Source organism: Artibeus jamaicensis, unplaced genomic scaffold, assembly GCF_021234435.1.
Source record: "Artibeus jamaicensis isolate MK-2021 breed Jamaican fruit bat unplaced genomic scaffold, CSHL_Jam_final contig_415, whole genome shotgun sequence".
Classification (NCBI taxonomy): Eukaryota; Metazoa; Chordata; class Mammalia; order Chiroptera; family Phyllostomidae; genus Artibeus; species Artibeus jamaicensis.
Genome location: NW_026521823.1, coordinates 41935057 through 41959987, shown reverse-complemented (window position 1 = coordinate 41959987; position 24931 = coordinate 41935057). Strand labels below are relative to the sequence as shown.

The window sequence follows — 24931 nt, the reverse complement described above, 5'->3', positions numbered from 1 at the left end:
CTGGGAATCAAACCCATGACCCTTTGGTTCACAGGCTGGCACTCAATCCACTGAGCCACACAGGCCAGGGCAAGATCTTATACTTTTGACAAAAGTACACAGCTGCGTAACCACCAGCACGATCAGGACACAGACAATTCCATCTCCCCCAGAATTCCACTGTTCTCCCATAGCCACTCCCCCTTCCAATCTGTGGCAGCCACCGATCTGTTTTCTGACCCTGTGGCCTTTGTGAGAAGCATTATTCTCTCCTAATTTATAAACAACACTGACTGATTTTAAAGCCCAGAGCATAAGAGGAGTGGCAAATCAGAATGGGGGGACTGGACTTGGGAGAAGCTACCTGGACCACAAGAAGCTCTTGAGAGACTTGCAAAAAGCTGGTTCCAAGTGCAGAGAATTACAGGCCAAGTGGCAGAAACCCTGCCCTGTGTAACAGGGTCAGAGGTGCAACACTGTTTAGGTAAAATCCAAAGCTGTTCACCCAGGCTCCACAGCCTTCCTCTGACCCTCCCTGCGATGCCCCTTCCTGCCTTGCGACTCTTACAGTAGATGTGCCCTGGGTCCTAAATGGTCTTCCCCTGTTGCCAGGTCTGGTCCCTTCGGCCTTAGCCATTGGCTTAGAGACGGCCGGGTCTCAGCCACCAGTCCCTCGCCCTCACGGTGCCTTTTGGTCCACTGCCCGCCCCCGCCCCACCCACCCTTCTGGTCCCCACGTGCGCTTCGTTTGTAGAGCACCCGGAGCACCGACACTGTTTTCGGCACAATGCAGGCGCGTGAATAAAGCAAATTACAGGCCTCTTCACAGAGTCCTTTCCGGGGAGGGGAGACCATCCAGCGCAAACAGGTAATTGCGTAATGTTCCTGGTTGTGCAACGCACTGCGGAGGAAAACGAGCAGGCCCGAAGGAGCCCCAGGCTGCTGGGCCGAAGCAAAATAACAAGAGGTGGTGGTTAGGAGCTGCGTTCCCAGAGGGGGCACGTGCGCAAGACTTCATGGGTCAGTGAAAGGCCTGGGAGACCATCATCTGACCTTCGGTAAAGGGGGAAAGAATACGGGGAGCCCGGTGGTGGTGCCTGGGGTGAGCCCCGGGTGGTAGGGCAGCTGGTGGGAGGGCACAGCGGTGCAGTCACTTGGGAAACTGGGCAGTTTCTCACGAAGTCAACACTCCCCAAGCCTAGACCAAGCAGTTCCACTCCTCTGTGCCACACGCAAGAGGAGTGAAGACGTCTCCACAGAAAGGTTTGTAGGACAGCGTGCAAGGCAGCGTTGTTACCACCTGGTGTTCACAGGTGGGAATAGCCTGGAGCTGCAGAATGTGCAGGACCTGGGTTTGTCGAGGTGACTCCCAGGCCTGGAATAATGAAATGATGTCAGAGGCCGGTTCAGGAACGCAGGGAAACGAGCCCTGTCACTCGGCCGGAAGCGGTGCAGTCGGCGGTGGGCAGGAGAGCAGAGCAGGGAGGCCGGAGGGGAGGGTTACCAGCTGCGCACATTAGTTACAAGTCCAACGCCCCTGGCAGCCTGCGCACTGCTTCTGGCGGGGCACGAGGCGGTGGGGCCACACAATAAAAGCAGAGCATTTAGGGTTTCCTGGTGTAACGAAGGGACAAGAGCGCTGGTGCTAGAAGCGACCGACCGCTTAGGTGGGCCTCGGCTGCTCACTGAGGGGTGTCTGTCGTGGGAAAACACAGCGCTCTCCCGCCTCTCGGGTCCCTCTCACTCCTCCGCAGGGCAGAGTGCAGTGCACGGAATGCAGTTGGTCATTCGGTCGCTGGTGTCAGGCATCCTAATGAGTGATGTACCCTTCACACTGTGAACCCCTAGAAAGAAGACACCCGCCAATAAGTACTCCTGTGCTCAAATTAAAAAAAACAAACACGACAACAAAAACCAGAGCCTAGAAGCCGTCTCTGCCCAACAGACTCCCAAAAATCGAAGAGGGAGAAACTCACCCTGGGTTGCTACCGCCTGAACAGCCTATATAAGAGGAGCTCCTGGGATCGGGTTTCAACCAATCGGAGTGAGGATTTTCTCAGCCAATCAGAGCTGCACAGGTAAGCCTGCAACATCTTAACTGACCAGTCAGAACAGCTCCATTCTGGCCAATCAGGACAAAGCCTTTTAGACCAATCACACTACAGATATTTGGATTTCTCATTTGTATGAGAACAGGCCAATCAGGGGCCTGGGCTAGGACTTCTGTCCACAAATACCAGCTCCCTGGGCCCGTGGGTGCGCTGTTTCTGTTTTCAAAGACGGGTGGGAATCATTTTCACTCTACAATCATGCTTTTTTTTTTTTTACTTGATTCATGAAGTTTATTGTATTTTACCAAGGGGAGTGGGGGAGGGAAATGGTCAGCAGTGGATTACAACATGATGGTTAGCAAGTAGAAGTACCCTGCATGGCAAAGTCAACCATCAAATCAAGTCCCCAGTGAGGAGGGGTCAGCAAAGCCCGAGGGGGTCCGTCTCCTGGAGCTCAGAGGTGAGGTTCAGAGGTCGGGAAAGAACAGACAGGTGCACTCTAACCCAGGAGTGGGTTATGAGGAGATGTGTTGCTGTGCCCCTGAGGGGTTTTCTCCCGCAGAATGTAGGCTTATGCAGGCTCGGTCCATCAGTCCGCTCTCAAGCTCATCTTTTCTCTCTGCTCGGGGAACATTATCACCACACACCCTTCCTTCCACAAAAGGAAAATAACTTTTCTATCTAGGTCACTGTGAAAAGCTGGAGATTCAGATGAAGCCTGGAGGGAGGGATTTCTCTCACATCCTGAGGGCAGGCAGTTGGATAGAGTGTGGTTGGAGCGCCTTTCCCCCACCCCATCCCTCTTACCTATGCTGCCTAGGAGACTCACTTCAGATAGAGCCGCATGGACTGAAAACAAAGAGATGGAAAAATATATTTCATGAAAATGGAAAGGGAAAAAAAAGCTGGGTAGCAATTTTTACACCAGACATAATTGACTTTAAAACAAAGACTGTAACGAGACAACAATGGACCCAGCAATTCCATCCACCTCTGGTGTTTACCTGAAGAAATCCAAAACACTAAGTCGAAAAGACATAAATACCTCTATGTTCACTGCAGCATTATTTACAATAGCCAAGATATGGAGTATGACTCACCCATAAAAAAGAATGAAATCTTCCATCTGCAATGACATGGGTGGCCCTAGAGAACGTTGCACTGAGTGAAGGGTCAGAGACAAATGGCATGTGATTTGACTCGCATGTGGAATCTTAAAAACAAAACAAGAACAAGAATGGGCACATTTTGGTGATTGCCTGATGGGAGAGGGGTGTCCAGGGGGATGGGTGAGAAAGGTGAAGGGATTGAGAAGTACTGAATTGGCAGTTACAGAACAGTCATGGGGACATACAGTACAGCACAGGGAACATAGTCAATAATATTGTAATAACTACATGTGGTATCAGATGTATACCAGATTTATTGGGGGGGGTCACTTAATAAGTTATATGAATGTCTAATTACAGGGCTGTACACCTGAAGCTCATATAATATTTTTGTCAGCTCTAACTAAAGATGTTCTTAAAGGGGAAAAATTAAAAAATACAAAAAAAGTAGAAATTAGAAAACTCCTGTGGCTTTTATTATTTTAATGTAACCATGGGAAGAGTTTTAGTAATACATCCTTCCGGTCTCTTCTCTTTCGGAAGCTCAGTTTCTAGTCCTGTGTTCAGGGATGAGCAGCTTCCTCATCCTCCCAGAAACGCGCTTTCCTGTTTCTGATTCCCTTTCGCTGGTGCCACAAGTGTCTGTTGTTGGCTTGGACGTGCGACCGCGGCGCAAGAGGCCAGGCGAGGGGCTTTCCCGGCCCTGCACTTCTCGCTCGGGGCGCCTCGGGCATCCCCGGAGCTCCCTCAGAGCCGGCAGTTCCTCGCGAGAAACCCTGGACTCACCCCTGCGTCGCCGGGGTCAGCTGCCACCCTCCCCAGGTAGCTGCCTTAATCAACACAGTGTCCGCTGTGTGTCAGCGTCGGCGCCAGGCGGAGCCAGGGTCCCCACCCCAGCGGGCGGTGCCCAGGCTCAGGTGCGGCGCACTAGCAGGGTCACGCCGGACGCCGGCGGCCGGGGGCGGGGCGGGCGATCCAGGAAGTCGGTCAGCTGCGCCTGCTCCTCCGCTTCCCGCGCAGCCCGCCCACGCGCCCGTTGCCTCCGCGCCTCCGGCTGCTGCTGGGGGTGAGTAGCTGCCGAGCTGGCCCCGTCCCGCGCCGTACTAGGGACCTTCTGGGAGCTCCAAGCTCGGAGCCCCTGCTCTCAGGCGAGGGGCCGTCGCCAGCCCAGTCCGCCAGAGGGTTGGGAACGGAGAGCAAGGAGTCCCGGGCGCACACGGACCTTCCGCACCGGTGTCAGGGCGCTCTCGGCCCTCATGGTCTCCGCGGTTCTCGCGGCCCCGACTTGGCCGGGGAGGCTTCCGCTCGGAGCCTTGGCACGCACCGGCAGAGGCAGGAGGGATAAGCCCGCGCGCTCCGAGTTTGGCGCCCTTGGCAGAGAGGCCCAGGCCTTGCCGGGGACCGAGAGGCTTTGTCCTCTACGCCCCACGGAACCTCGCGTGTGGCTTCTTCCCGCCGGATGCTGTGGCACGCAGTGGGAGTCGGGAGGGCTCAGATGTCCCGCCGACGCGTGGCTTAGACCGGAGGCCTTGTGTCTCACGTCCAAGGCAAGAAACCTCGCCGGAAGGGACGGATCCGGAACCCAAATCAAGGCTCAGATTTTGGACTCTGGCCTGTGGCACTTCCCCCCGGCGCCGATGTAGCGCCGGCCCTGGTGGGTCTTAGCAGCATAGGGACTCTGCAGGGAGCTGGCAGGGGGCGGAAAAGTTTGTTCGATATTAGTGACCCTAGGAGCCCCTGGGGGGACTTAGACGATCCTCAGGGCCCAGGAGTCCGCGGGGTAGGGGTGGCTTCTGGGACCTGACAGTCCTTCTGGGAGGCCTGAGAGTGGCGAGGCATAGACTGGGGTCCCCACTGTAGAGCACCCCCACCTTTTCCTTCCACCACCAGGCACCCTGGCCCTTCCTGCCAAGGCTTATCTGCTGGCCCAAGCTTCCCTTGGTGCCATCTCAACCGGCCCCTTTCTAGAAGGGGCTCAGCAGGATGTAGTATTCCACATTCCATCTTCACCTGCCTGGGCCTAGGGCAGGTTCGGGCTTGAGGGGACCTTCCTGGGCCCTGGAGTCCCTGGGAGGGAGTGTTCTGGAATCAGACCTGAGGGGCCAGGGGGGAGGTCTGGTGTTACAGGCGGGATGCACAGATCTCCAATGAGACATATTGGAAAAAGGGCACCGGTGTCCAGAGTGTGCGGGTTTTTGTCACTCAGGGTGGGCGAGTGGCGTGTGGGGAGAGGTAAGAGCGAGAATCCCCAGAGTGCTGGGCGTGGATGGGGTCGCGGGGGAGCGGGATGGAGACTGCCATACCTTGATGGGAGGTGGGCTTTGGCGTGAAGAGCTGCGGGAACGTGCAGGTGTTGCTAGGGGTTGTTTTATTTTTCCTCCAGTTACAGGTGACATCCCGAGTACCCTGTGCTAGTTTCGGGTGCACAGCCCGGCGGTTAGATCAGGGATGTCAAACTCGTCACGGGGCCACATCAGCCTCTTGGTTGCCTTTAAAGGGCTGAACGTCATGTTAGGACTATACAAATGTAACTGTTAACGGGGGACAAGGAGCTTGGTGCTGCTGCCGGGTAGAAACAAGGTGCCGGGCTGAATTTGGCCCTTGGGCCCTGTGTGTGCCGCCAATGGGTCAGACAGCCACACACTTTGCAGAGCACTTTCCCCGATGTTCCCAGTGCCCTCTGGGCACTTGCGCAGGCACCCCAGCACAACTGACTGCGTTCCCTGCGCTGCCCTTGACATTGGGACTGTTCTGTGGCAGTCAGTCTGCCTCAGTCCCTCCTCCTCACCACCCAGTCTGCTGCCGGCCCCTGGCAAGGGGAGGAGGTGAGGCTATCAGTGTGGACTCTGACCAGTGACCAGCAGCCCGTCGGCTCCAAAAGGGGAAGTGCCCTCAGGATAGCGCAGGGGAGGCTGGGGCAGGCTGGTCTGGGCAGAAACGGGCGCCTCCAGGTTGTAAGGGGCGCCGCAGCCCTGCCCGTGGCCTCATGGCTGCAGCCCACCTGGGAGCCTCTTGGAGAAAGTGGAGGTTCCACTCGTTTGCAGATGCAGGAGGAACTTCTGCCAGGAATCTACCCCTCACAGGAGGGGAGGGGCTGGTGTTCTCTTCCTGTCTCTGCAAGGTGGAGGCTTGGGGCACTGGGACAAGCCACCCCGGTCAAGGCCGGGAAGGACTGTGTGTCCTGCTGTGGCACCCTGGGGGCCGGCTCTGCAGGGCCGGCCCTGAGGAGGTGCTTCCTGGGGCTGCCACCCTGGTGACCATTTGCCTGCCCCCTTGGGCCTCCCAGGCACAGGGGTCCTCCACACCTGGCTGGCCACCCCCAGAGCCCGCCTACCCTTGCCCAGAGCCACTGACAGGTCTGGAAAGGTCAGCCAGCCGGGGTGTTGGTGCTGGACCCTGGCACACGGCTCACCGGGAGCCACACGCATACGACAGAACTTCACATGCGCGGATTAGCTTGCGTGGACATCTCAGTCATCCATCAGAGACTGGGTTATCCCTGCTTATCAAATGAGGAGACTGAGGCACGGAGAGGCGCCGTGACCCGCCCAGGGTCACAGCTGAGGGATTCAGACTCTGAGCTCCAGCTTTCACCACTGGACTCTTTGCAAGGGGCCCCCTCTCCTGGCTCGTCCCTGAGTGGGACCCCTCCACCTGTTCCACCTGGAGGGTGAGGAGCCAAGAGGAGGACAGTGGTCCTCCTGTGACTCCTGGGCCCTCTCCGCAGGGTGCCGCCCAAGAACCATGCGCAGGTCCCCCAGCCCCACCGCCCTCTGACTCATCCTTCGCCCTCTTCCTGCCTGCGAGGCTCAAAATGGGGAAGTTTCAGAGGAAAGGCAAACGGCCTGAGGATCTGCCACCTTGTGCATTGAGCCGGCTCCGTGGGTGTCTGTGTCCAGGGCCCACAGCTGCCCCCTGAGAATGGGGCGGGGGTTTCAGCGCCCTGCCCTCCAGCAGTCCTGCTGGCTCCTGGTGCTGGCAGTGCTGCCCAGGGAGGAGGAGTCGTGGAGGAGAAGAGACCCACACTCAAGTGGAAGGGGGGCCCCTTACCTGAGGCTCACGGAGCAGCCACTGGCTGCCTGCCCTGGGGGCAGCACAGGGATTCCTGGGGAAGGCTGTGCAGAAGTGGGGCCACCACACACGCAGCGGGGCTGGTCCTCTGGGTGCCAGGGTCACTGTGGTGCTTTCTGCAAAGCCTGGGGCCCGCGCCTCTGCCTGGCCAGACGGGACCTGCTGGTGGTTGTGCTGAGGGGGGCAGGTGTACTCGACTTTCATGCTTGTGTGCATGTGCGCATGGGTATACTCCTGGCGGGGTCCCACCTGCAGGATCCCCCGTCCTGTCCTCTGGGCAGCTCTGTTCCCACTGGGTGTGATTTGCATAAGGATGTGTCACTTTCATTCTCACGCTCTTCTGTGAAACTGCAGGTAGGAAGCATCCATGGGGGTTTCTCACGTATGTGCCGCGTTTGCACAGGTGTTCGGGGGGCTGCAGCCCTGGGTCCCCAGCTCCAGGCCATGTCCCCAGGGCTTCTGTCTAGATGTACTGTGCCCCCCCAGGGAGCGGCCTTTGGGTGCCTTTTTGTGTTGGGTACTGTCCCTGTTACCTAGTTTGCTCCCACCTTGGGGGGTGGGCCTCTACCCTGGATGGAGAAAGTGAGGTCACGTGGCAGGTGCGGAGCCAGCTGCAGCCCGTCCGCCTGTCCACTTTCGGAGGGTCGTCCCTTTATGAGCCGAGAGTGCCAGCCCTTTAAGGACACGCTGCTTTGCACTGGGCTCAGGTCTGTTGCTGCTGTCAGAGCAGGGGGACAGGAGTCTAGTTAGGGGCTGGGGCAGCAGGAGGATGGGGCAGGGCAGGGACTTGGTGCCAGGGAGGGATGGCAGGGGGACGGAGGCCATGTGTCCCCCTGAGAGTCGGTGCACAAGAGGGGCCTGGGCTGAGGAGCCTGGTCCCCGGAGGATAAACCCAGGCCTGTGGCCTTGGTGGCTCTGCACTCAGTTTGGAGAAGGCCCAACAGCCCAGCTCTCAGCATCAGCAGCATTTAACCAAGGGTGGGGCTGGAGGGCAGATCTCTGTCTGGTGGGCTGTCTCCTTGGAAACAAGAAGATGGAGGCCGCCTCTGGGTTCCACTGGGGACTCGGAGCTTTGGGACTGCCCGCCTTGCTGGCCCCGGTGGCCTCTGTGTCTGGCGGCAGGGGGTGGGGGGGGCCGAGGGACGGCAGTAGGCCCAGCACAGTGCAGGCCCGAGGGGGCTGAGGCAGACTGCCCGACCCGCCTCTGTGGGAACCTGCCTGCAGGGCCAGGGGCTCCTCGCCCAGCCCGCGGAGGTCGCTGCGGGCTGTGAGGCCGGCAGGATCCCAGGGCTGGGGGACAGCACAGCTCCCTGACCTGTCCAGGCCTTGCCGCATCTCCCTTCCTTTGTCACACTTGGCGTCCCAGGCAGGCGGCAGGAGCAGCTCGGCCGTGGGACCCCCTGGCCCTGGGCATCTGCCGAGTCTCAGAGCCTTGGTTTCTCCTTGGACCTTGGGCAGTAGCTGAGCCCAGGGCCTCCACTGGCCACAGTGTCTTGTCAGGGCAGCACCATCTACCACGTGCACCGCCCGTCTCTCCGCCCGACCTGGTCCTCGCGGATGAGGAAACCATACCTCCTGCCAGAACACGGCGCGGGAGGCCCTCTGTCCATGGTGGTGGCCATCCTTGCCCTCCTGCCAGCTCCAGACGGCCAAGGTTCGGGCCTGGCCTCGGTCACGTCCTGTTTCTCCTGGCTGATCGCAAAGAGGGTGTAGTTGTGCAGAGTTGGCAGGGGGCCTGAGTTACCTGGTGAAGAGCCTCCTGGCTGGGCTGCCAGCAGGTTAGACCGTGGCCCCAATGCGTCCTGTTGCAGACCCCATCCCCCGTCAGGGCACCGACAGGAGTCAACTGATCAGTACATAAGCAGGCAGAACAACAGAACCGATGTTCCTCCTTCTCGCCTTTCTTCTGTGACATCTCCGGGAGAAAGAGCCCCTGGCCCTTCAAACCACCTTCCCTGTCCTTTTTCTTAATTGAATATTTCCCAAATCACCGCATCCGCCCATTTAAAGCGGTTTTTTAACGTGTTCAGGCTGTGCAGCTGTTACCACACTCTAATTTGGGGATGTTGATGAACCTTCAACATCCCCCAAAGAAACTCCACGCACGTGACCAGCTACTCCAGGCCCCGCCCCCGAGAGGCCCCGGGCCCCAGGCAGCCGGAGGCCTTCTGGCTCTGGATTTGCCTGTCAGGAAGTTCACGGGAATGGAACCGCGGTGGCCCCCTGTGGCAGGCTTTGCCACTTCCTGTGTGGTTTTTATCCGTGTTGCAGCGTGTCAGTGCTTCGTCCCTTTTCATGCCCAGCACGTCTTCTTGTGGGGACAGTCCACGTTTTGTTCCTCATCCATCAGTTCAACATTTGGGTGAACTCTACTTTTCAACTGCTTTTTATAATTTTGCTCTGAACAGTTACGTTCAGGTACAAATTTTTCTGTGGACATAGGTTTTCATTTCTTTTAGATGTAACCCTAGGAGTGGAATTGCAGGGCCAAAGAAACACCAAAAATAATGGTCCGGCTGCCTGTTGCCACAAAAGCCAAGCCTGTGAGTGTGTGAGGCAGGTGCTGGTGCAAGAACGAGGTTTGTTTGGTGACCTGGGAGGAGGGGGACTCCCGTCTCACATACCGTCTCTTTCTGCCGTTGAAAAAGTCCACTCATGTCCTCAGCAAGGCCACGACAAAAGCCATTGCTCAGAGCTCTTGCTCCGTTTTCAAGGACAGTCCTTCGGAGCCTGCAGGTGGCTGCTAAGTCGTCTCAGCCGCCATCCAGGCGGCTCAGCTTGTTCCTGGCTGCAGCCCATTCCGGGCTCCTTCCTAGAGGCCGTGTGTGGAGCCCACACGGCACCAGGTAGCGTGCGTCACCGGGTGGGCAGAGGCAGGTGGTGGGCGAGAGCGCTGCTTTGTTCCCCTGGGATGACCTTAAATGTGACAGACCAGGCACTTTTCTCCAAATGACCAATCACCTTCCCAGACTTTCATGTGCTTCGAGTCGAACCACGTGCCAGCCGAACCCCCCCCCACCAGCCGTGCTCAGGACAGATCGTAGGCCTCTTCAGTCCAGCCCCTGCGCTGTTTTGCCCTATTTTGCTTGTCTTCCCCTGCCCCGCCTCCAGGCCGATAACCAAGGGTCGAGGTGGGGAGGGCTTTTCAACACCTGGGGTAAGCCCCTCCCCTGCTGCCTCTTGGCCCATGCGGAGACCCCAGCATTCCGGACAGATGGTCTACCTGGAACAGTGATGTACCTCTGTTCCGTTGTCCTGAGGACCTGCCAGTTTTCTGAAGGGGCGGCAGCAGCGTTTAGCACCCCCACCAGCAGTGCGGGAGTTCTGGCTTCTCCACACCCTTGCGACCGCTTGATATTTTCTGTGTATTCTAGCTGTCCTGGTGGGCGTCTCGTGGTTTTGATTAGCACTCTGTGACGGCTGATGGTGTTGAGCATTTCTGAGTGCCTATTGGCCATTTGAATATCTTCTTTGAAGTATTCAAGCTTTGTGTCTAATTTTTTTCTATTTATTTTTAGAGAGGGAGAAAGAGAGGGAAAGACACATCAGTGTGTGGTTGCCTCTCACGCCCCCTACTGGGGACCTGGCCCACAGCCCAGGCCTGTGCCCCAACTGGGAATTGAACTAGCAACCCTTTGGTTCATAGGCCTGTGCTCAATCCACTGAGCCACACCAGCCAGGGCTTTTGTCTGATTTTTAGTCTGCCTTTTTATTGTTGAGTTATAATTGTTCGCCTATTCCGGATACGAGTCCTCTGTGAAATAGGTGCAAACGTGTTCTCCCATCCTGGGGGTCGTCCTTTCACTTTCCTGATGGAATCTTCTGAAAAACGCAGGTTTATCGCTGTTGAGAGTTCAGTGCACACGTTTCTCTCGTGTCGATCGTTCTCGTGGTGCCAAGGTCATGAAGTTCAGTGTCCTGAGGGTTTTACAGTTTCACCCCTTCCGTGTCGGTCCACGATCTGTTTTTGGTTAATTTTGGTGTATGATGAGAGGTGAGGCCCAAATTTCTGCTTTAAAAAACATTTTTTAAGTCCTCACCCAAGGATATGTTTCCTGATTGGGTGGGAGGGGCGGGGACTGGCGTCCACCTGAGACGGGTGTGTCTGTCGGTGCCTCCCGTGTGCGCCCCCACCCAGCTGTTGAACCCATGACCTCTTGGTGTGCGGGACGGTGCTCCAGCCAACTGAGCCGCCTGGCCAGGGCCCAAATGCCTCATTTTGCTCGTGGTTATCCAGTTGTCCCAGCACCATTTGATGAAAAGACTTTACCCCTATATTGGCCACTTTGTCAGAGATCAATTAACTAAATATCAGGGCTTGTGTATGGACTCATTTACATTCCATGGATTCCTGTATGTGCCCAGATCAGGGATCGAACCCACAACCTTGGTATAATGAGACGATGGTCTAAGCAGCTGAACTATCTGGGCAGAGCCTCCCAGCGGATTCCAGTGTGGCCAGGGCTGCAAACCACTGGTCTTGCCCAATTCCTATGCTTGGAGGGGGAGGGAGCCGGGAAGAGGAGCCAAATCATCAGAGAGAGAGAGTGTGGGTTCCCCTGGGGCCTGAGTTCTTCTGAGTTCCCCTGGGCCTGTGGGAGAGGTGGGGGTGGGGGGGTTGGTAGGAAGGAGGCAAAGGGTGCAGGGTCCTGACCTCCGGCTCCCGGCTCCCTCCCTCGGTTCCCGGGGTTCCCGGTGGCTCCCGTCCTCTGACCAGTCAGACAGGCCCGAGCCGGAAGCCGGAGGAGGGTCCCTGCGGGTGAGGGAAGCCTGTGGCTTCCCAGGACTGAGGAAAGGAGGAGGCTCAGGCCTGGTCGTGGGGGAGGAAGAGACTTCTCTGTGCCATGAAGGTTCTTTCAGCCGCTCCAACGAGTAACTGCGTGAGACCCATTAAAAAGAGAAAGCGGCCAAATTTAATTAAGTGCACACATATGTGGGAAGCAGACCATGCACAGGAGAGGCTGGAGACGGAAGTGCATTCTGAGCCATGGGCAAGGTCAGGCACGGGCTTTGGAGGGAGGAAGGTCATCGCCGGACCACAGAAACAGATGTTTAGTGCAAGTTGGTCCTGCCCGCGGACAGGTCCTGACAGCTCCTCTCTGGGGATGACTGGTTACGGGCAAGGCCCCTGATTTAAAATTCCTTAAGGAAGAGGTGAAACCAGCTCCTTAGCCTGCAGGGTCTCCTGACTTTCCACTCAAAATAATTCACACACCAGGGGCCCGTCTTGGGGCGATTTGGTGTGAGCCCCTGGAGACCCCTCCTGAAGCTTCCCTGGAACGTTCACCTTGCAGAAGTGGTGGCTAAATTGTTCTCCTTTCAGGAGACGGTAGTGCGGGTGGGTTCAAGAAATTAGGTACCATGGGCCCTTGGCCCTCAAACTGAATTCCTTCTGGAAAACCACTCGAGAAGCGATTTGTTCAAAAATTGAATCTTCCTTGCCCTGGCTGGTGTGGCTCAGTGGATTGAGTGCGGTTCTGCGAACCACACGATCGCGGTTCGATTCCCAGCCAGGGCGCATGCCTGGGTTGCAGGCCAATTCCCAGTAGGGGACTCACAAGAGGCAACTATACATTGATATTAAAAAAAAAAAACTGAATCTTCCTTGTTTGTTGCCTGAGAAACGCCTGACTCATTGGGGGCTACTTAGCAAGAGGTACATTCACCACTTACTTGGGATTTGAGCCTTGGCAGGTGTTTTGAAAGACCACAGCGCAGCACCAGGCCGCCGGTTACGTGGACCAGCTTCAAAGCGGTGTTTGGGCTCCGGGTGGGGTGGGGCCGGGACCCAGAGAATCACCGGGTGTGGTGTGCGCACCAGGGTGATGGGGACTCTTGTGGGCCCCCCCGCGGGCTGTGGTTGGGAGGTCTCAGCAGGAACAGTGGTGCCTGTAGCCCCTTTGGTCTGGAGAAAGCCGCCCCTCCGGCCCCCACCCTGAAGCAGGACACCTCAGTTCCTCCCTGTGAGCCCCGCGAGAGGTGCCGGCCCTTTGCTGGAGCTCAGGGCGAGCCTGTGAGTGAGCGAGGCCGTGTGGGCGCTGTAATAGGGCGCCGGAGCCCTTGGCAGCCTTCCAACCCGCCTGGGTGGAGTCCTGGCCGCTTTTCCACACCCAGCTGATCAGGACTCTCTTCCCAGCCCCAGAACCCTGGGCGGGGGCCTGGTGTGGGGCCGGGACCCCTCACTCCTCAGGGGGACCTGTGCAGCAAGATATGCTCCCCCATCCCCGTGTCCAGCCGCCACCTGTGGGTGTGGGACCCTTTTCATGTCTCCGCCCCTACCAGTTTCCGTGTGACTTCTGTTCAACTTCCAGTTCCACGTGGTGGGATTCTGTAGTTTAGTTGTAATTTTTAAAATTTCTTAAATTTATTTTTAGGTTGGGAAAGGGAGGGAGGAAGAGAGGGAGAGAAATCAATGTGTGGTTGCCTCTCGCCCACCCCCTACTGGAGACTGGCCCACAACCCAAGCCTGTGCCCTGACTGGGAATCGAACCAGTGACCCTCTGGTTTGCAGGCTAGTGCACAATCCACTGAGCTACACCAGCCAGGGCTGAAAATTTTAATGCAAGCACGTATTTGTTTAAGCCAATTAAATGGACCTCTTTTCCGCATCAGCAACACTGTCAGAGGCGGACACTCAGGAACATGCAGACCGATGCAGACAGAGACCTCCTAGTCTCTGAAAATCACCGCACAAGATGAGCGATAACATTGTCTGCTCAGACGATGAAGGCTTTTTCTTATTAACATTTGAGGAGAAAACAATATAAAATATGTTTTGTATTTGTTTTTGCTGAGGGAGACTTAGGGCCAGTGAAGTAATTTGTGTTGTTTTCCAAAATCCCTCGCCTCAGCCCCCATCGGTGGCTCAGCCGGTGAGAGCGTGGTTCCCATGTGCCCAGTTGTATGTTCGATTCTCGGTCAAGGCACAGACAGGAATCAACCAGGGAGTGCATCGGTGGGTGGAATAGGAAATCCATGTTTCTCTTTCTCTCAAGTCAATCAATAAAATTTTTTATAAAAGCAAAACAAAACACCTCGTCTCTTTTCTCCAGTCTTAGGAATTGGGGTGGTAAAGATGGGCAGTTGCTCTCGGAGAACTGGGTGGTCACTTTTGCGACATCACAGGCCGACGGGTGGGACCGTGTCCTCTGGTCACCGACGTCAGCGTCGGCACTGCGCTCCCGCTGCCTTCTGCCCTGCGTGTGGCAGGCGAGGGGACCCCCCCATGGCTCTAAGAACCTTCCTGAGGGAGGCGAGGGGCTGGCACTTTTGTCGTGAGAAGGAAGAGTTGTGGTTAGTGGCCCTGCTAGTGGTAATAATAATAAAACGGATTTCCTGTAAACCGCTAGGTTTGCTTTATTAGCTGAGTTTATTTTTGTAGGAAACTCACTAATGTACATATAACTTAGAAAGCATCCCTAACCAGATGCCCTCCTCGTGTGGACTGTGAAGCCGGGGCGTCGTGAGCCGGGAGGAGAGCAGGGCTGAGGCTGGTGGGCGACCCTGGTGCGCCGCCCAGCACCTGGGTGAGTCTCCGCACTGTGAGGGTCCACCCTCTGGGGCCACTGCCCAGGTTCTGGGCAAGGGGAGCGGCCGCCAGGGCCAGCGGTGGGGCTGCAGTGCTCAGAGCCAGGGCAGCATCCTCGGTCCCTCCCAGAAGGAGTGTCCCACCTGTGTGTCTGTGTGTCCCTTCTAGGCTGCTGCTGGACGCCTGTGTCTGGACTCCAGTTGTACCACCAGCCGCCATGAATTGTCAGGTCAGGTGCTTCTGGGGGTGTGGGGGCGGGTGGTGGGGTGGGCATGGTCAGTGGGACCCAGCCTGCCCTGCTGGCTGCGGTGCAGCAAACAGGAGAGATGAACCCTGTGGCTCGGCACTCTCTCCCCGTCTCCCCCTCTCTGCTCTCAGCCTTCCCCACCTCCTGCCTGTCCGTAGGAGGCTTTCTGGTGTGAGATCATTTGAAAGCTATAGAGGTCACCCAGAGGTCAAACGGGCCAGACCCCGCTTCACAGGGTGGCACCTACACGGAGCCTTGTCTGCACCTGCTTTTGAACGAGCTTGGAAGAGAACGTTATAACACATTCCATCAAAAGCCCTTCATTCCTTGGCTGAGTTCTACAAGGTCTTCAAGGCCACCAGCTCCTCCACATGACCCTCTGCTGCTCCAGTGGCTGCCCCGGACGGACGGGACCTGCCCACACTCTGGAGCTGAGGGAAGGTCCCAGCACTGGGAGGTTTGCAGCAGGTGCCATCGGACATCTTTTCAGAAGCTCGGGAGCCACCTGGCAGCAGGAGGGCGGGAGCCCTGGCAGGCTGAGTGGGGACGCCCTCTTGTGCTCGGGCCCTTTCACCCGGCCCATGGCTGTCCCTCCCAGGGGACAGCTCTGTCCCCTGGACCTGTGTTCCTGTGCCCGAGGCTCGGTAGCTGGGGGCGCTCCGCCCCCTCTGCTGTCTCTCCTGACAGCCCCTCGGTGCAGGGAGGTGGGTGTGCTTCCTCCCAGGTTATTCCCAGAGCCCTTCGTCCTGTCGAGGAGAGGAAGCGGAGACCTGCTGCCCGCGGCGCAGACTCGGAGTCGAGGGTGGGCCTCAGCCTCCTCCCCCACCTCCGGCGTTTTCTTCCTGTGACTGGTTTCTCTCACCTTTGTCTTTGATTTTTTTTTCAGTTTTTGAAAATTGTGGTAAAAAATTTTTAATTGTGGTAGAATATACATGGCATCAAGTTAACCATTTTCACCATTTACATGTCCAGTGTAAGGGTGTTAGGTCCGTTCATGGAAGAGCTTCATGGTCCCCAACTGAAGCTCAGTCCCCCTTCAACGCTCCTTCCCATCCCAGGTGGGTGCTGGTCCCTGCATCTGACCGTGTGCCTTCCACTTATTTAAAACAACTTTCCCCCTAAAAACTGTCTTCTGAAAGTTTTCTTATTTATCTATTGAAAAATATTACGGACTCTGGGGTACAAATAAACTTCACCTGCACCCCCGTCTCCTGCTGCCTCGTAGTGCCCAGCACGCCTGCTTTGCGTGTGTCTGGGCCTCCCAGACTCTCCTCCGTCATCCCTGGTCTTTGACTGTTCTGAGCACACCTGGCCACCAGTGCCAAGAACATTGTCCCAAGCACAGTCCCCACCCCACCCACAGCAGAGGCTGTGCAGTGGCAAGCAGATGGGCCAAGGTTATGGCCACTCTCGGTCACAGCAGGAGCCCTGTCCCCCCAGAGTAAAGCCAGCCTGCCCGAGGGCTGAGGTATCCGGCCACCACTGCCCAGTATTTGCTGAAAACCTGTTTGCACACGACCACCCAGCGCCCCCACAGGAGACAGTGGAGGAGCAGGAGCTGCGCCTACAGGGTCACTTGTGGCCAGTGGGGGTGGGTGTGGGTCGGGGAGAGACTCCCGGGACTTGGCAAAAGCCAGGGTGTCCTGAAACGCCCTTGCAGCTCCCTCCTCCACACATCCAGCTACATGTTGCCAGGGTGTCCGTCACACGGTGAACGGCCCGCTGGTGTGTCCCTGGAGCCTCGTCTTCAGCATCCACACACAGGCCCACAGACATGGCCACTGCCCCTGGAGACTTGCAGGACCTCAGTGCCCACAGGTGACTCGGGTCTCAGACTAGTGTCATCTCTTTCCTCTCAGGTCCGCAATGGTCCTAGCCTCGGGGGTGAGCACGTCACAGATCTGCTGGTGTTCAGCTTCCTCCAGCTCGGGCCCAGCCACAACTTCCAGGAGGAGCTGAAGAGGCTGGGCCACACCCTGCCTGCGCCCGAGGGCCACACCCTGCCTGTGCTCCAGGGGTCCCAGGAGCACAGTGAGGAGGAGCTGCAGACAGACGGCAGCCGGTGCAGCCGCTTTGCCCTGGAGGGCCAGGACAGAGGTGGGCGCCCGTCACTCCTGCCTCAGGTCACCAGCGACAGTCAGGGTACCTAGGGCTCAAAGGGATCAAAGGGACTTTGGGCACAGTCCCCACCACACGTCTGGGTGCCACAGGGGTAGGGGAGTCCCAGGTGCCCACAGGGGAGGCCTCACTGAATCTGCAGTGGTTTCTGTCTCTTTTTTTAAAGATTATATTTATTTATTTTTAGACAGAGGGGAAGGGAGGGAGAAAGAGAGGGAGAGAAACATCAGTGTGTGGTTGCCTCTCACACGCCCCCTACTGGTGACCTGGCCCATAACCCAGGCATGTGCCCTGACTGGGAATCGAACCGGTGACTCTGGGTCACAGGCCGACATGCTCAGTCCACTGAGCCACGCCAGCCAGGGTGCACTGGTTTCGCTGCAGGGACCCTTTGCGTCTCTGCAGCACCGTGCATGCTCGCCTCTCCACACATTAGGGGGCATCGAAGGGTCTGCCTCTCGTTTCCAGATGAGCAAACCGAGGCCCAAAGAACAGAGAACGACAAGCCCAGATCAGACGGGTCCTTGGCCCTTTCATGGCCACTCTGTCCCCGGGCCGTTGTGCCCCACCTTCCTCACTTCCCACACCCTCATCCTCATCTAGCCTCAGGGGTGACTCCCCTCTGCTGTCCCTGCTGCTCCCACGGAGGGAGGGGCGCCCCAGGCACCTCGGAGCAGGGCAAGCACCTGCTGTTTCCCAGGTGAGGACCAGTGGTTTCCAAACATCGGGTCTGTGGCCCTGCTCTTGTGGCCTGGGCCAGCGTGTGCCAGGTGGAGCGGTCACGGTGGGTGCCCCAAGTGAGATGTGCTGCCTTAGAAACCTGAGGTGACCTGGAGGCTAGAACAGGCCTGGAATCTTGCCACACAGACACCTGCTGGCCGAGGGGTTTGCACTGCCCTCTGGTGGCCATGAGGAGGTCCAGCAGCCCGTTCAGCCCTCGGATCCCTAGCTCTGTCTCAGGTCTGAGGTTTTGGCGAAGGGTCCCCACCTTAGAATCCAGCGAGTGTGTCATCAGCTGACACTGCACTGGTTGAGAGCACCTAGCCCCTTAGGGGAAGGGCTAGGACAGGCAGGGGCAGGGACGCCTTTGCCTTCTACACCATCCCTCACCCCCAGAGGCAAAGCCTGGTGTGACGTGGTGGCGCTGGCTGGAGTGGCCGTGGGACAGCGCGCGTCACCTCGCCCTCTGGCAGGAATGAGCGTGTGGATTATGGAAGCAGAAGGCAAAGCGGAGGCTCTGGCCACTGCCGGCTCTGCGGGCAAATCCACTCACCGAGGGGCCACAACTCCTGCAGCTGCTGGGGTAGGCGGGGGGGCCCCGCAGCACGGAGGTGAGGGGGCTGCGCCTGCGGGAATCTGGAAGGGCTCTCTGGCTCCGCTGAGCCGGCTGTGCGGCTGAGGGCAGTGCTGCAGGTCTGCTCTGGAGGCGGGGAAGCAGGGAACCCGGCCCTGGGAAGGGTCCTGTGAATTGTTGAGTTTGGCTAGAATGTTTGAAGGCAGTGGTTGGAGTTCAAGGCGACTGAAGGTTTGGGGGTGACTCGTCACGTCAGCAGAGGTGAGCTTGTGGAAATCCGAGGAGGAACATGGTGCCGGGCGGACACTGCATGTGTTAAGGTCAGCACCATGGGGAGACAGGTGGAACACCCAGGGCACAAAACGCCTTCTGAGCCACACCGTGGAGAGCAGGGAGCATGCGGTGCGGGAGCCTCTGATTGTCCAGGGGCTGGAGAGAGCCGGCCCGGAGGGGCGGCCGGGCTGTGCCGTGAGATAGGGTCTGCCCACCGGCCAAGGATGGGAAGGGTGAGATTTCCGTCCTGGTGTGTAAGAGGAAGGTGTCAGGCACAGAAAAGCGAGCTTTGGTCAGAGCAGTGAGGACAGCTGCATGCACTGAGCCCTCCCTGGGAGTGGGGTGCCCACCAGCCCTCCGTTCCAAGGCTGCCCGCGCATTTCCGTCTTCCTGCTGCGTGGCTGGCAGGAAACAAAACATTAAAACACTGAGGCCCTCCTGAAGCTGGTGCTCTGGCAACGGGGCCAGAGGGAGGGCGCGGAGGGCACCACGTGGGACGCAGCCCCGAGGATCGGGGGGCGGTGTGGGAGAGGAGAGTGTGCCCGGGACAGGGACATCGAACAGTCCTGTTGGGGGGGCCTGCGAGAGAGCCCCCAGGTTCCAGTGAGGAGGAGGTTTGCTGAGTGAGCCGGGCTCGGGGTTGGGGGGGCCACAGGAGGTCTCTCACCAGGCCTGCCTGGACCCCCTGCCCTGACAGAGCCCCGGCCGCACCCGTCAGGTAGTGGGGCCCAGGCTGCTGGCGGGCTCCTGCCTCAGGCACCGCCACAGGTCTTTTTTGTGGGCAGGCGTTTGTTTCTGGGTTCAGGGAGAGGCCTGCTTGCTCGGGCCCTTTGCCCGGACCCCCACGCCCCACCCCACTGTGGGGTGCTCTGCAGGTGGGGGCTGGCTCTGTTCCTTCCCCAGGGGGTGGTGCGGGGTGAGGGGCTGGAACAGGCCGTCGTCTGAGGCCGCCTCGTCTCCGCCGCCCCTGCCCGAACGCTCAGGTTCTGAGACTCAGGAGGATGTCATCCGGAACATCGCCCAGCAGCTCGCCCGGATCGGGGATGTGATGGACCGCAGGGTCCCCTCGAGTCTGGTGGACCACCTGGTGGTGCAGCTGAGGGACGGGAGCCTGTCAGATGAAGTACGTGAGAGACCGCCCCCGGTGCCTGTTCTGGGGTCCCTGAGGGGTGGGAGGGGTCTTCTGTGCCCCGTCAGACAGACCAGTGTCCAGGGAGGGGCCCGATCCACTACCGTCCACAAAGGAGACGGCCGCAGCAGTAACAGAACGGTTAAGGGTCTTCCCGAAGAATTAAGTCACTTGACATCTAAGAAACCTGAGCCCTAAGCCACAGTCAAGAGTTTGGGGATGAAGGTGAGCAAAAAGATGAGCAAAATGGGTACGACTCCTCCAGAAATAACGTTCTCCCGCCTCGGGGGACAGCGACAGAGAACGTTTAGTCCCTTCCCCGGCTGTGACAAGAAGAGCGGCGTTTCAGCCGCTGCTCTCGGCTCCGGGGTGTCTTCACCCACCCACTCACGCTGTGGGGGCTCAAACACAGGTCTGGCACTGTGTCCTTTCTGCAGAACTCGGGAGGGGGGAAAACACCCCAAGGTCAGATACATGCCGACAGAAGTTCAAGGGGAGAGTGGTTCCATTCTTTGGACTCTCAGCTAAAAATAACGCATGTGCCCCTCTTCAGTGGTCTGGTCCCCTGCGCTGTCCTGCCTTGGGCCCCCTGCCACACATCTACTTAATCTCCCAAGGGAGTCAGGGGCCTCAGGGGCCTTTCCTGCCACTGGCACCATGGGGAGCTCATTCATTGTCAGTGGCGGTGCCTGAGAGGCAGGGGTCCTTGGTGCCGGGTGTGGGCACACGATGCTCCGGGACTTTGTGTCTGGTCCAGGTTGTGCTCCAGAGAGTGGTCTCATCTGCCCTCCTGACCGCCTCTCAGCACTGAATTCCCTCTCCCTGCCACCGGAGCTGCTCTGGAACTACCTCCCCACGACATTGGATCTCCCCGGGGGAGGGATGGAGTGGCCCAGTCCTGGGTCAGGTCCCACAGGAGCCCTCTGTTCTCCCCTCTGCAGGGCCGGAGGGCGTGCCTGGCCAGCGCGGTGAACCAGGTCTTGCAGGCCTGCCCTAGAGACCTGGAAGAGGAGAAGATGATGCTGCTGGTGACCATGCTGCTGGCCAGGAGGGTGGCCAGTCACACTCCGTCCTTGCTGCCCGAGGTCTTCCACACAACAGTGAATTTTATTAACCAGAACCTGCTCACCTGTGTGAGAAACTTAGTCAGAAATGTAAGCTCCTTGGCAGTTCCCTGCGTGCTTCTGGTCTCCACCTGCTCCCTGCGCCCACCTCCCCTGAGGTCAGGAGACTGGCCGAGCTCTCTGCCTCCTCCCTCCCTTTGCCCTGCGTCTGACGCACAAGCTGCGGGGAAGGCCATTCAGGCCACCCTGCTGACGGAGATGGGCTCGGCCCTGCTTTCATGAGCAAGACAGCGGTGTGGTAGGAGGACCAGGGAACCCCTGATGTCCTTTTGAGCTTCATCAGCCTTTTTTGTAAGACGTGCTCCTGTCAGCGAGGAAGGCTCACTTCATACTGCCCATCAGATGGTGACTGGGGCAGATGCCTGGAGCGTCCAAGAATGTGACCGAGGGGCCCAGGCTGAGCTTCTGGTCTGCTCCCAACTTCACTTTGTCCCCAGAATAAGTATGATTAAATTCTTTGAAAATATGTTTATAAAAAAAAAAAAAAAGGTTACCAGGAAGGATGAAGGAGAGAGAAGCCAGAAGAGGGGGAAACTATCCAAAACCTGCCCCAGAAACATGTCCGCTAGGCGATACCAGGACATTGAAAGTCACAGTTCCCCACAGCGCTGCCCAGGAAGGCAGGCAGCCCTTCAAGTCCGCTGCTTCTGTCTCACCCGGCTGAGTGCAGGTGCAGTGGGTCTCACTTCTGTACAGTTGACAGCCTTGGCAACTCAGATCTTATGGGTCAGGAGCGTGACTCAGACATCCAACCCTCTTAATGTTGACCGATGAACCTGAAAGGCTCCTCTCCGCCATGGAATCAGGGGCACCTGGGAAGATTCCCAGGCAGCAGTTGCCAGCCAGCGTCTGATGGACGAGGCGGTGCAACGTCATGGCCACTCCCCAAAGCCCAAAGGGCCTTAACAGAAGCTCAACTCCATGGGCTCGCTGGGGTGCCTCTTGGCACCCTGTAGGTGGTAATAGCCACATCTTGGCTCCTCCGGGGAATGCGTTTTTGTACAAGCCCCAGCTTCTTAAGGGCTGAATTCTGGTTTGTAAATTAGAACAGCTAGTTTAGACCTGAGGAAATGATCATCGATAGAGCAGTGATATCTGCTGTGTCAGAGGTGTAGAGCGAGCCCTGGGAACTCACGGGAGAGCACAGCAGTGAAAACCTAACTGGGTTTTAAATGTGCTAAATAAACAGTGTGCGACAGGTGTTGTTAGGGGTGCGTGAAGGGCTGGCTGTAGATTCTGTCTAGTCCTTGAAGCAAATCAGAAAATCCTGGTTTCAGTTGCAGGAGGGACTGCTGGATGCCCCCATATCTGCCCCCCCATCTCCTGCAGTGAGGCATGTAGCCATCCTGTTTGTTGATGGTCCCAGTGTGACCTGTGACTAACCTGACAAAACAGGCTGCAGGCCAGAGCGCATCTGCAACCTGGGTCCCTGGAGAGAAGGAAGTTGCCCGTGGGCTGGAATGTGCGTGAGGATGTGTGTACAGCTGAGGACAACACCTTAGTGACACGGAGCAGAGACACAGGCTTCTGGCTCCCGAGCCCATGATGCCAACTGCTGGCAGAAGTAGAGAAAAACTGTCTTGTTTACGTTCTGTGTGGATTATCCGTCCCAGAAGCTGAGTGTATGTTCTAAAAAATGCAGTGTGTGTGCTCAGCTGAGGGATATGGAGCCCACGGCCGATCACGAGGGCTGCTGGTAAACGGCACGGCCACATTCACGCCATTGTGCACTGTCCCTGGCCGCTTCCTCACTGCGACACCAGAACGGAGCCTAAAACATCGCCAGGGCCACAGTGGAGAAAGTATCCCTGGAAAAGGAAAGAAAAAGGAACTCAGGTTGTTCAGAGCAAGTTAGGAAAGAGGGAGAACGAGCAAAAAGGAAGTTAGAAGAAAGAATTTAAAAGTCGTCCCTGGCCAGGTCAGTGGTTGGAGCATCACCTGGATATGCCAGGGTTGTGGGTTCAACCCCAGGCACAGATAAGAGTCAACCAATGATTCATCAATAAATGCAGCAACAAATCCATGTTTTACTCTCTTAAATCAATTCTTAAAAATGTAAAGTAAAGAATTATGACCAACTATGTTGGTAAAAAAAAAATAGAGCAGCTAATTCTGGTTCGTTCTTGCTCTAGGAGATGGACTGACGGTGGCTGCAGATGGTCTGGTCGGTACCTGCATCCTGTGGAGACGGAGCCCAACCATGTACACAAAGCTCCTAGAGCAGATGGACTCAGGGTAACAACAGCTGTTCCTCGCCGTTTGAAAGGTGATGCTTGAAGCTGGTGCCCCACTTGGAAGTCTCCCTGTTGATTTACTTGAATGAAAATGGCAACATGCACATATTCAGACGAATTTGATCTCATCTTACAAATCTATGTGCTGTGCCTTTATCTTTTTGACCAGTGTGGGTCCCCACTGGAAAACTAAAGTTAAAAGAAGATTATAAGACAGAAGATAAAAAACACACTTAATGTTTTTTGTCTAAAACAAAACACTTTATTAAAGCGCAGCCTTGGAGTACAGTCTTACAGTGGTGTTGTGTGTGAGAGACCAAGACCCGGACATGGGCCTCACGTGCCCCTTACAGATAAAAATCCCCGCAGATCAGGGTGCATAGTGATGCTTAGGAAGGACTAGTCTTCCTGTTTAAAAACCACATAACACAGGGGAGTCTAGATTCAGAACGTGTTGAATGTTTTCAACTTGATTTCCTTTTATCAGAGTCAAGGAAAATCGCAGGCAAACAAAAGGTGTGGAAGGGACTTATGGGCCCATGTCATCCAGTTTCCAAAATCAAGTAACTGCAGACACGTGTCTCTGTAAGAAGTCCAAGGGTTTGATAAAGTTTTCAAAGTGCTGGAGCACCAGAAACTATTGCATATATTCCATGTGAACTGTCTGCTTGTAATCTTGTGTTTTCACTTTCCAGCCACAGCCCTCAGTTCCTCCAAGCTTTAGAGACTGTATCAGGAGAGAGCAGGTTCTTCTAGGCATAAAAAAATGACAAAACATCTAAAAATTCAACAGTTAAAGTGCCTTTTCTAGTGACACAAAATCAGATCTCTCAGGGACCTTGGGCGTGTGTGTATTTAGCAGTGGTGCCATGCTGCCTGTGACTCCCAGCAAGTGTTCCCTAGAGTCCCGTTTACACGTGTGACCATGGATGCCAGTCTGTGTCATGCATGTGACCCTTGCTCCATGCTAACACCCTTGTTGCTGTGAACATGACACTCTGGAGAAGCTTGTGAACAAGAGTGATGAAGTACCAATAAACGATTCCTGTTACCAAATGCTTCTCTGTGCCTTGAGTGTTTCATCAGAAAACAAGATGGTATCATTCAGCATTAAACACACCACAGGGCTAGGGCGCAATCTGGTACCTGCTACATGTCACAAATATTAGAAGCAAATAGTTGATGCCTTGCAGTGTGAAGGCCGTCGTTTGGGGGGAAAATTCCAGTAAGCTAGTATTGAGTGTTTTAGAGTGGACCTTCCTTTTCAAAGGATTCCTGTCACCGCTAAAATAAGTTGAATCCCACTCCCGCCCATACCTGCATCACCGGGGAGGGAAGGGGAGGGGAAGTTTTCCAGAAAGCGCAATTTAAATACAAGCAGTCGACTAAACTAATGGAAAAGAGCTCTAAAACAGCCACCGCTTTGCTTAAATGAGCCCATTAGGCCACTATTTTAATACACGATTTGGTGGGGATGTTCCCAGTGTGACAGCTTATAAAGCAAGGCCACCACCCGGTCGGGGCCGGGGCCAGGGCCCTGGGGTGCGTGGGAGAGGCAGCCGAACGGTGTTTCTCTACTTCCTCTAAAAATCAAACGCACCCTCGCCCGCCCAAGGATTTTTAAAAAATGACAAAAACAGATCAAAGGCTTCTCCAAAAGGTGCTCGGCGCAGCTGCAACCCGGGTGGGCTCGGGTGGCCGGCCCAGCGGCTCCGGGGGTTGCGCGGCCCACGGCGCACACGCGGAAGTCCGCCGTGCGGTCCGGCGCGGGGCG

At 56.8% G+C, this 24931-nt stretch overlaps 1 protein-coding gene and 1 long non-coding RNA gene across 4 annotated transcripts; one reads left to right on the top strand and one right to left on the bottom strand.

The window, feature by feature from the left end:
• Positions 1 to 1030: 1030 nt before the first annotated feature.
• Positions 1031 to 4012, bottom strand: LOC119044373 (uncharacterized). The gene is made up of 5 exons (XR_008391682.1): positions 3926 to 4012; positions 3131 to 3243; positions 2838 to 2879; positions 1956 to 2101; positions 1031 to 1823 (listed from the first exon to the last, which is right to left on the bottom strand). It is a non-coding gene; the product is annotated as an uncharacterized LOC119044373 (long non-coding RNA).
• BID (BH3 interacting domain death agonist) lies at positions 1975 to 24214 on the top strand. Of its 3 annotated transcripts, none has more exons than XM_053665587.1 (6): positions 1975 to 2057; positions 14907 to 14967; positions 16845 to 17082; positions 19654 to 19793; positions 20741 to 20953; positions 23056 to 24214. In XM_053665587.1, the coding sequence occupies exons 2-6, from the start codon at positions 14956 to 14958 to the stop codon at positions 23065 to 23067; spliced, it is 615 nt and encodes a 204-aa protein (XP_053521562.1). In that variant the 5' UTR covers positions 1975 to 2057; positions 14907 to 14955; the 3' UTR covers positions 23068 to 24214. The 3 variants fall into 3 exon arrangements, with proteins under 3 accessions (XP_053521562.1, XP_053521563.1, XP_036994566.2); XM_053665588.1 differs by lacking the exon at positions 1975 to 2057 and adding an exon at positions 3759 to 3961; XM_037138671.2 differs by lacking the exon at positions 1975 to 2057 and adding an exon at positions 4124 to 4205.
• Positions 24215 to 24931: the final 717 nt, after the last annotated feature.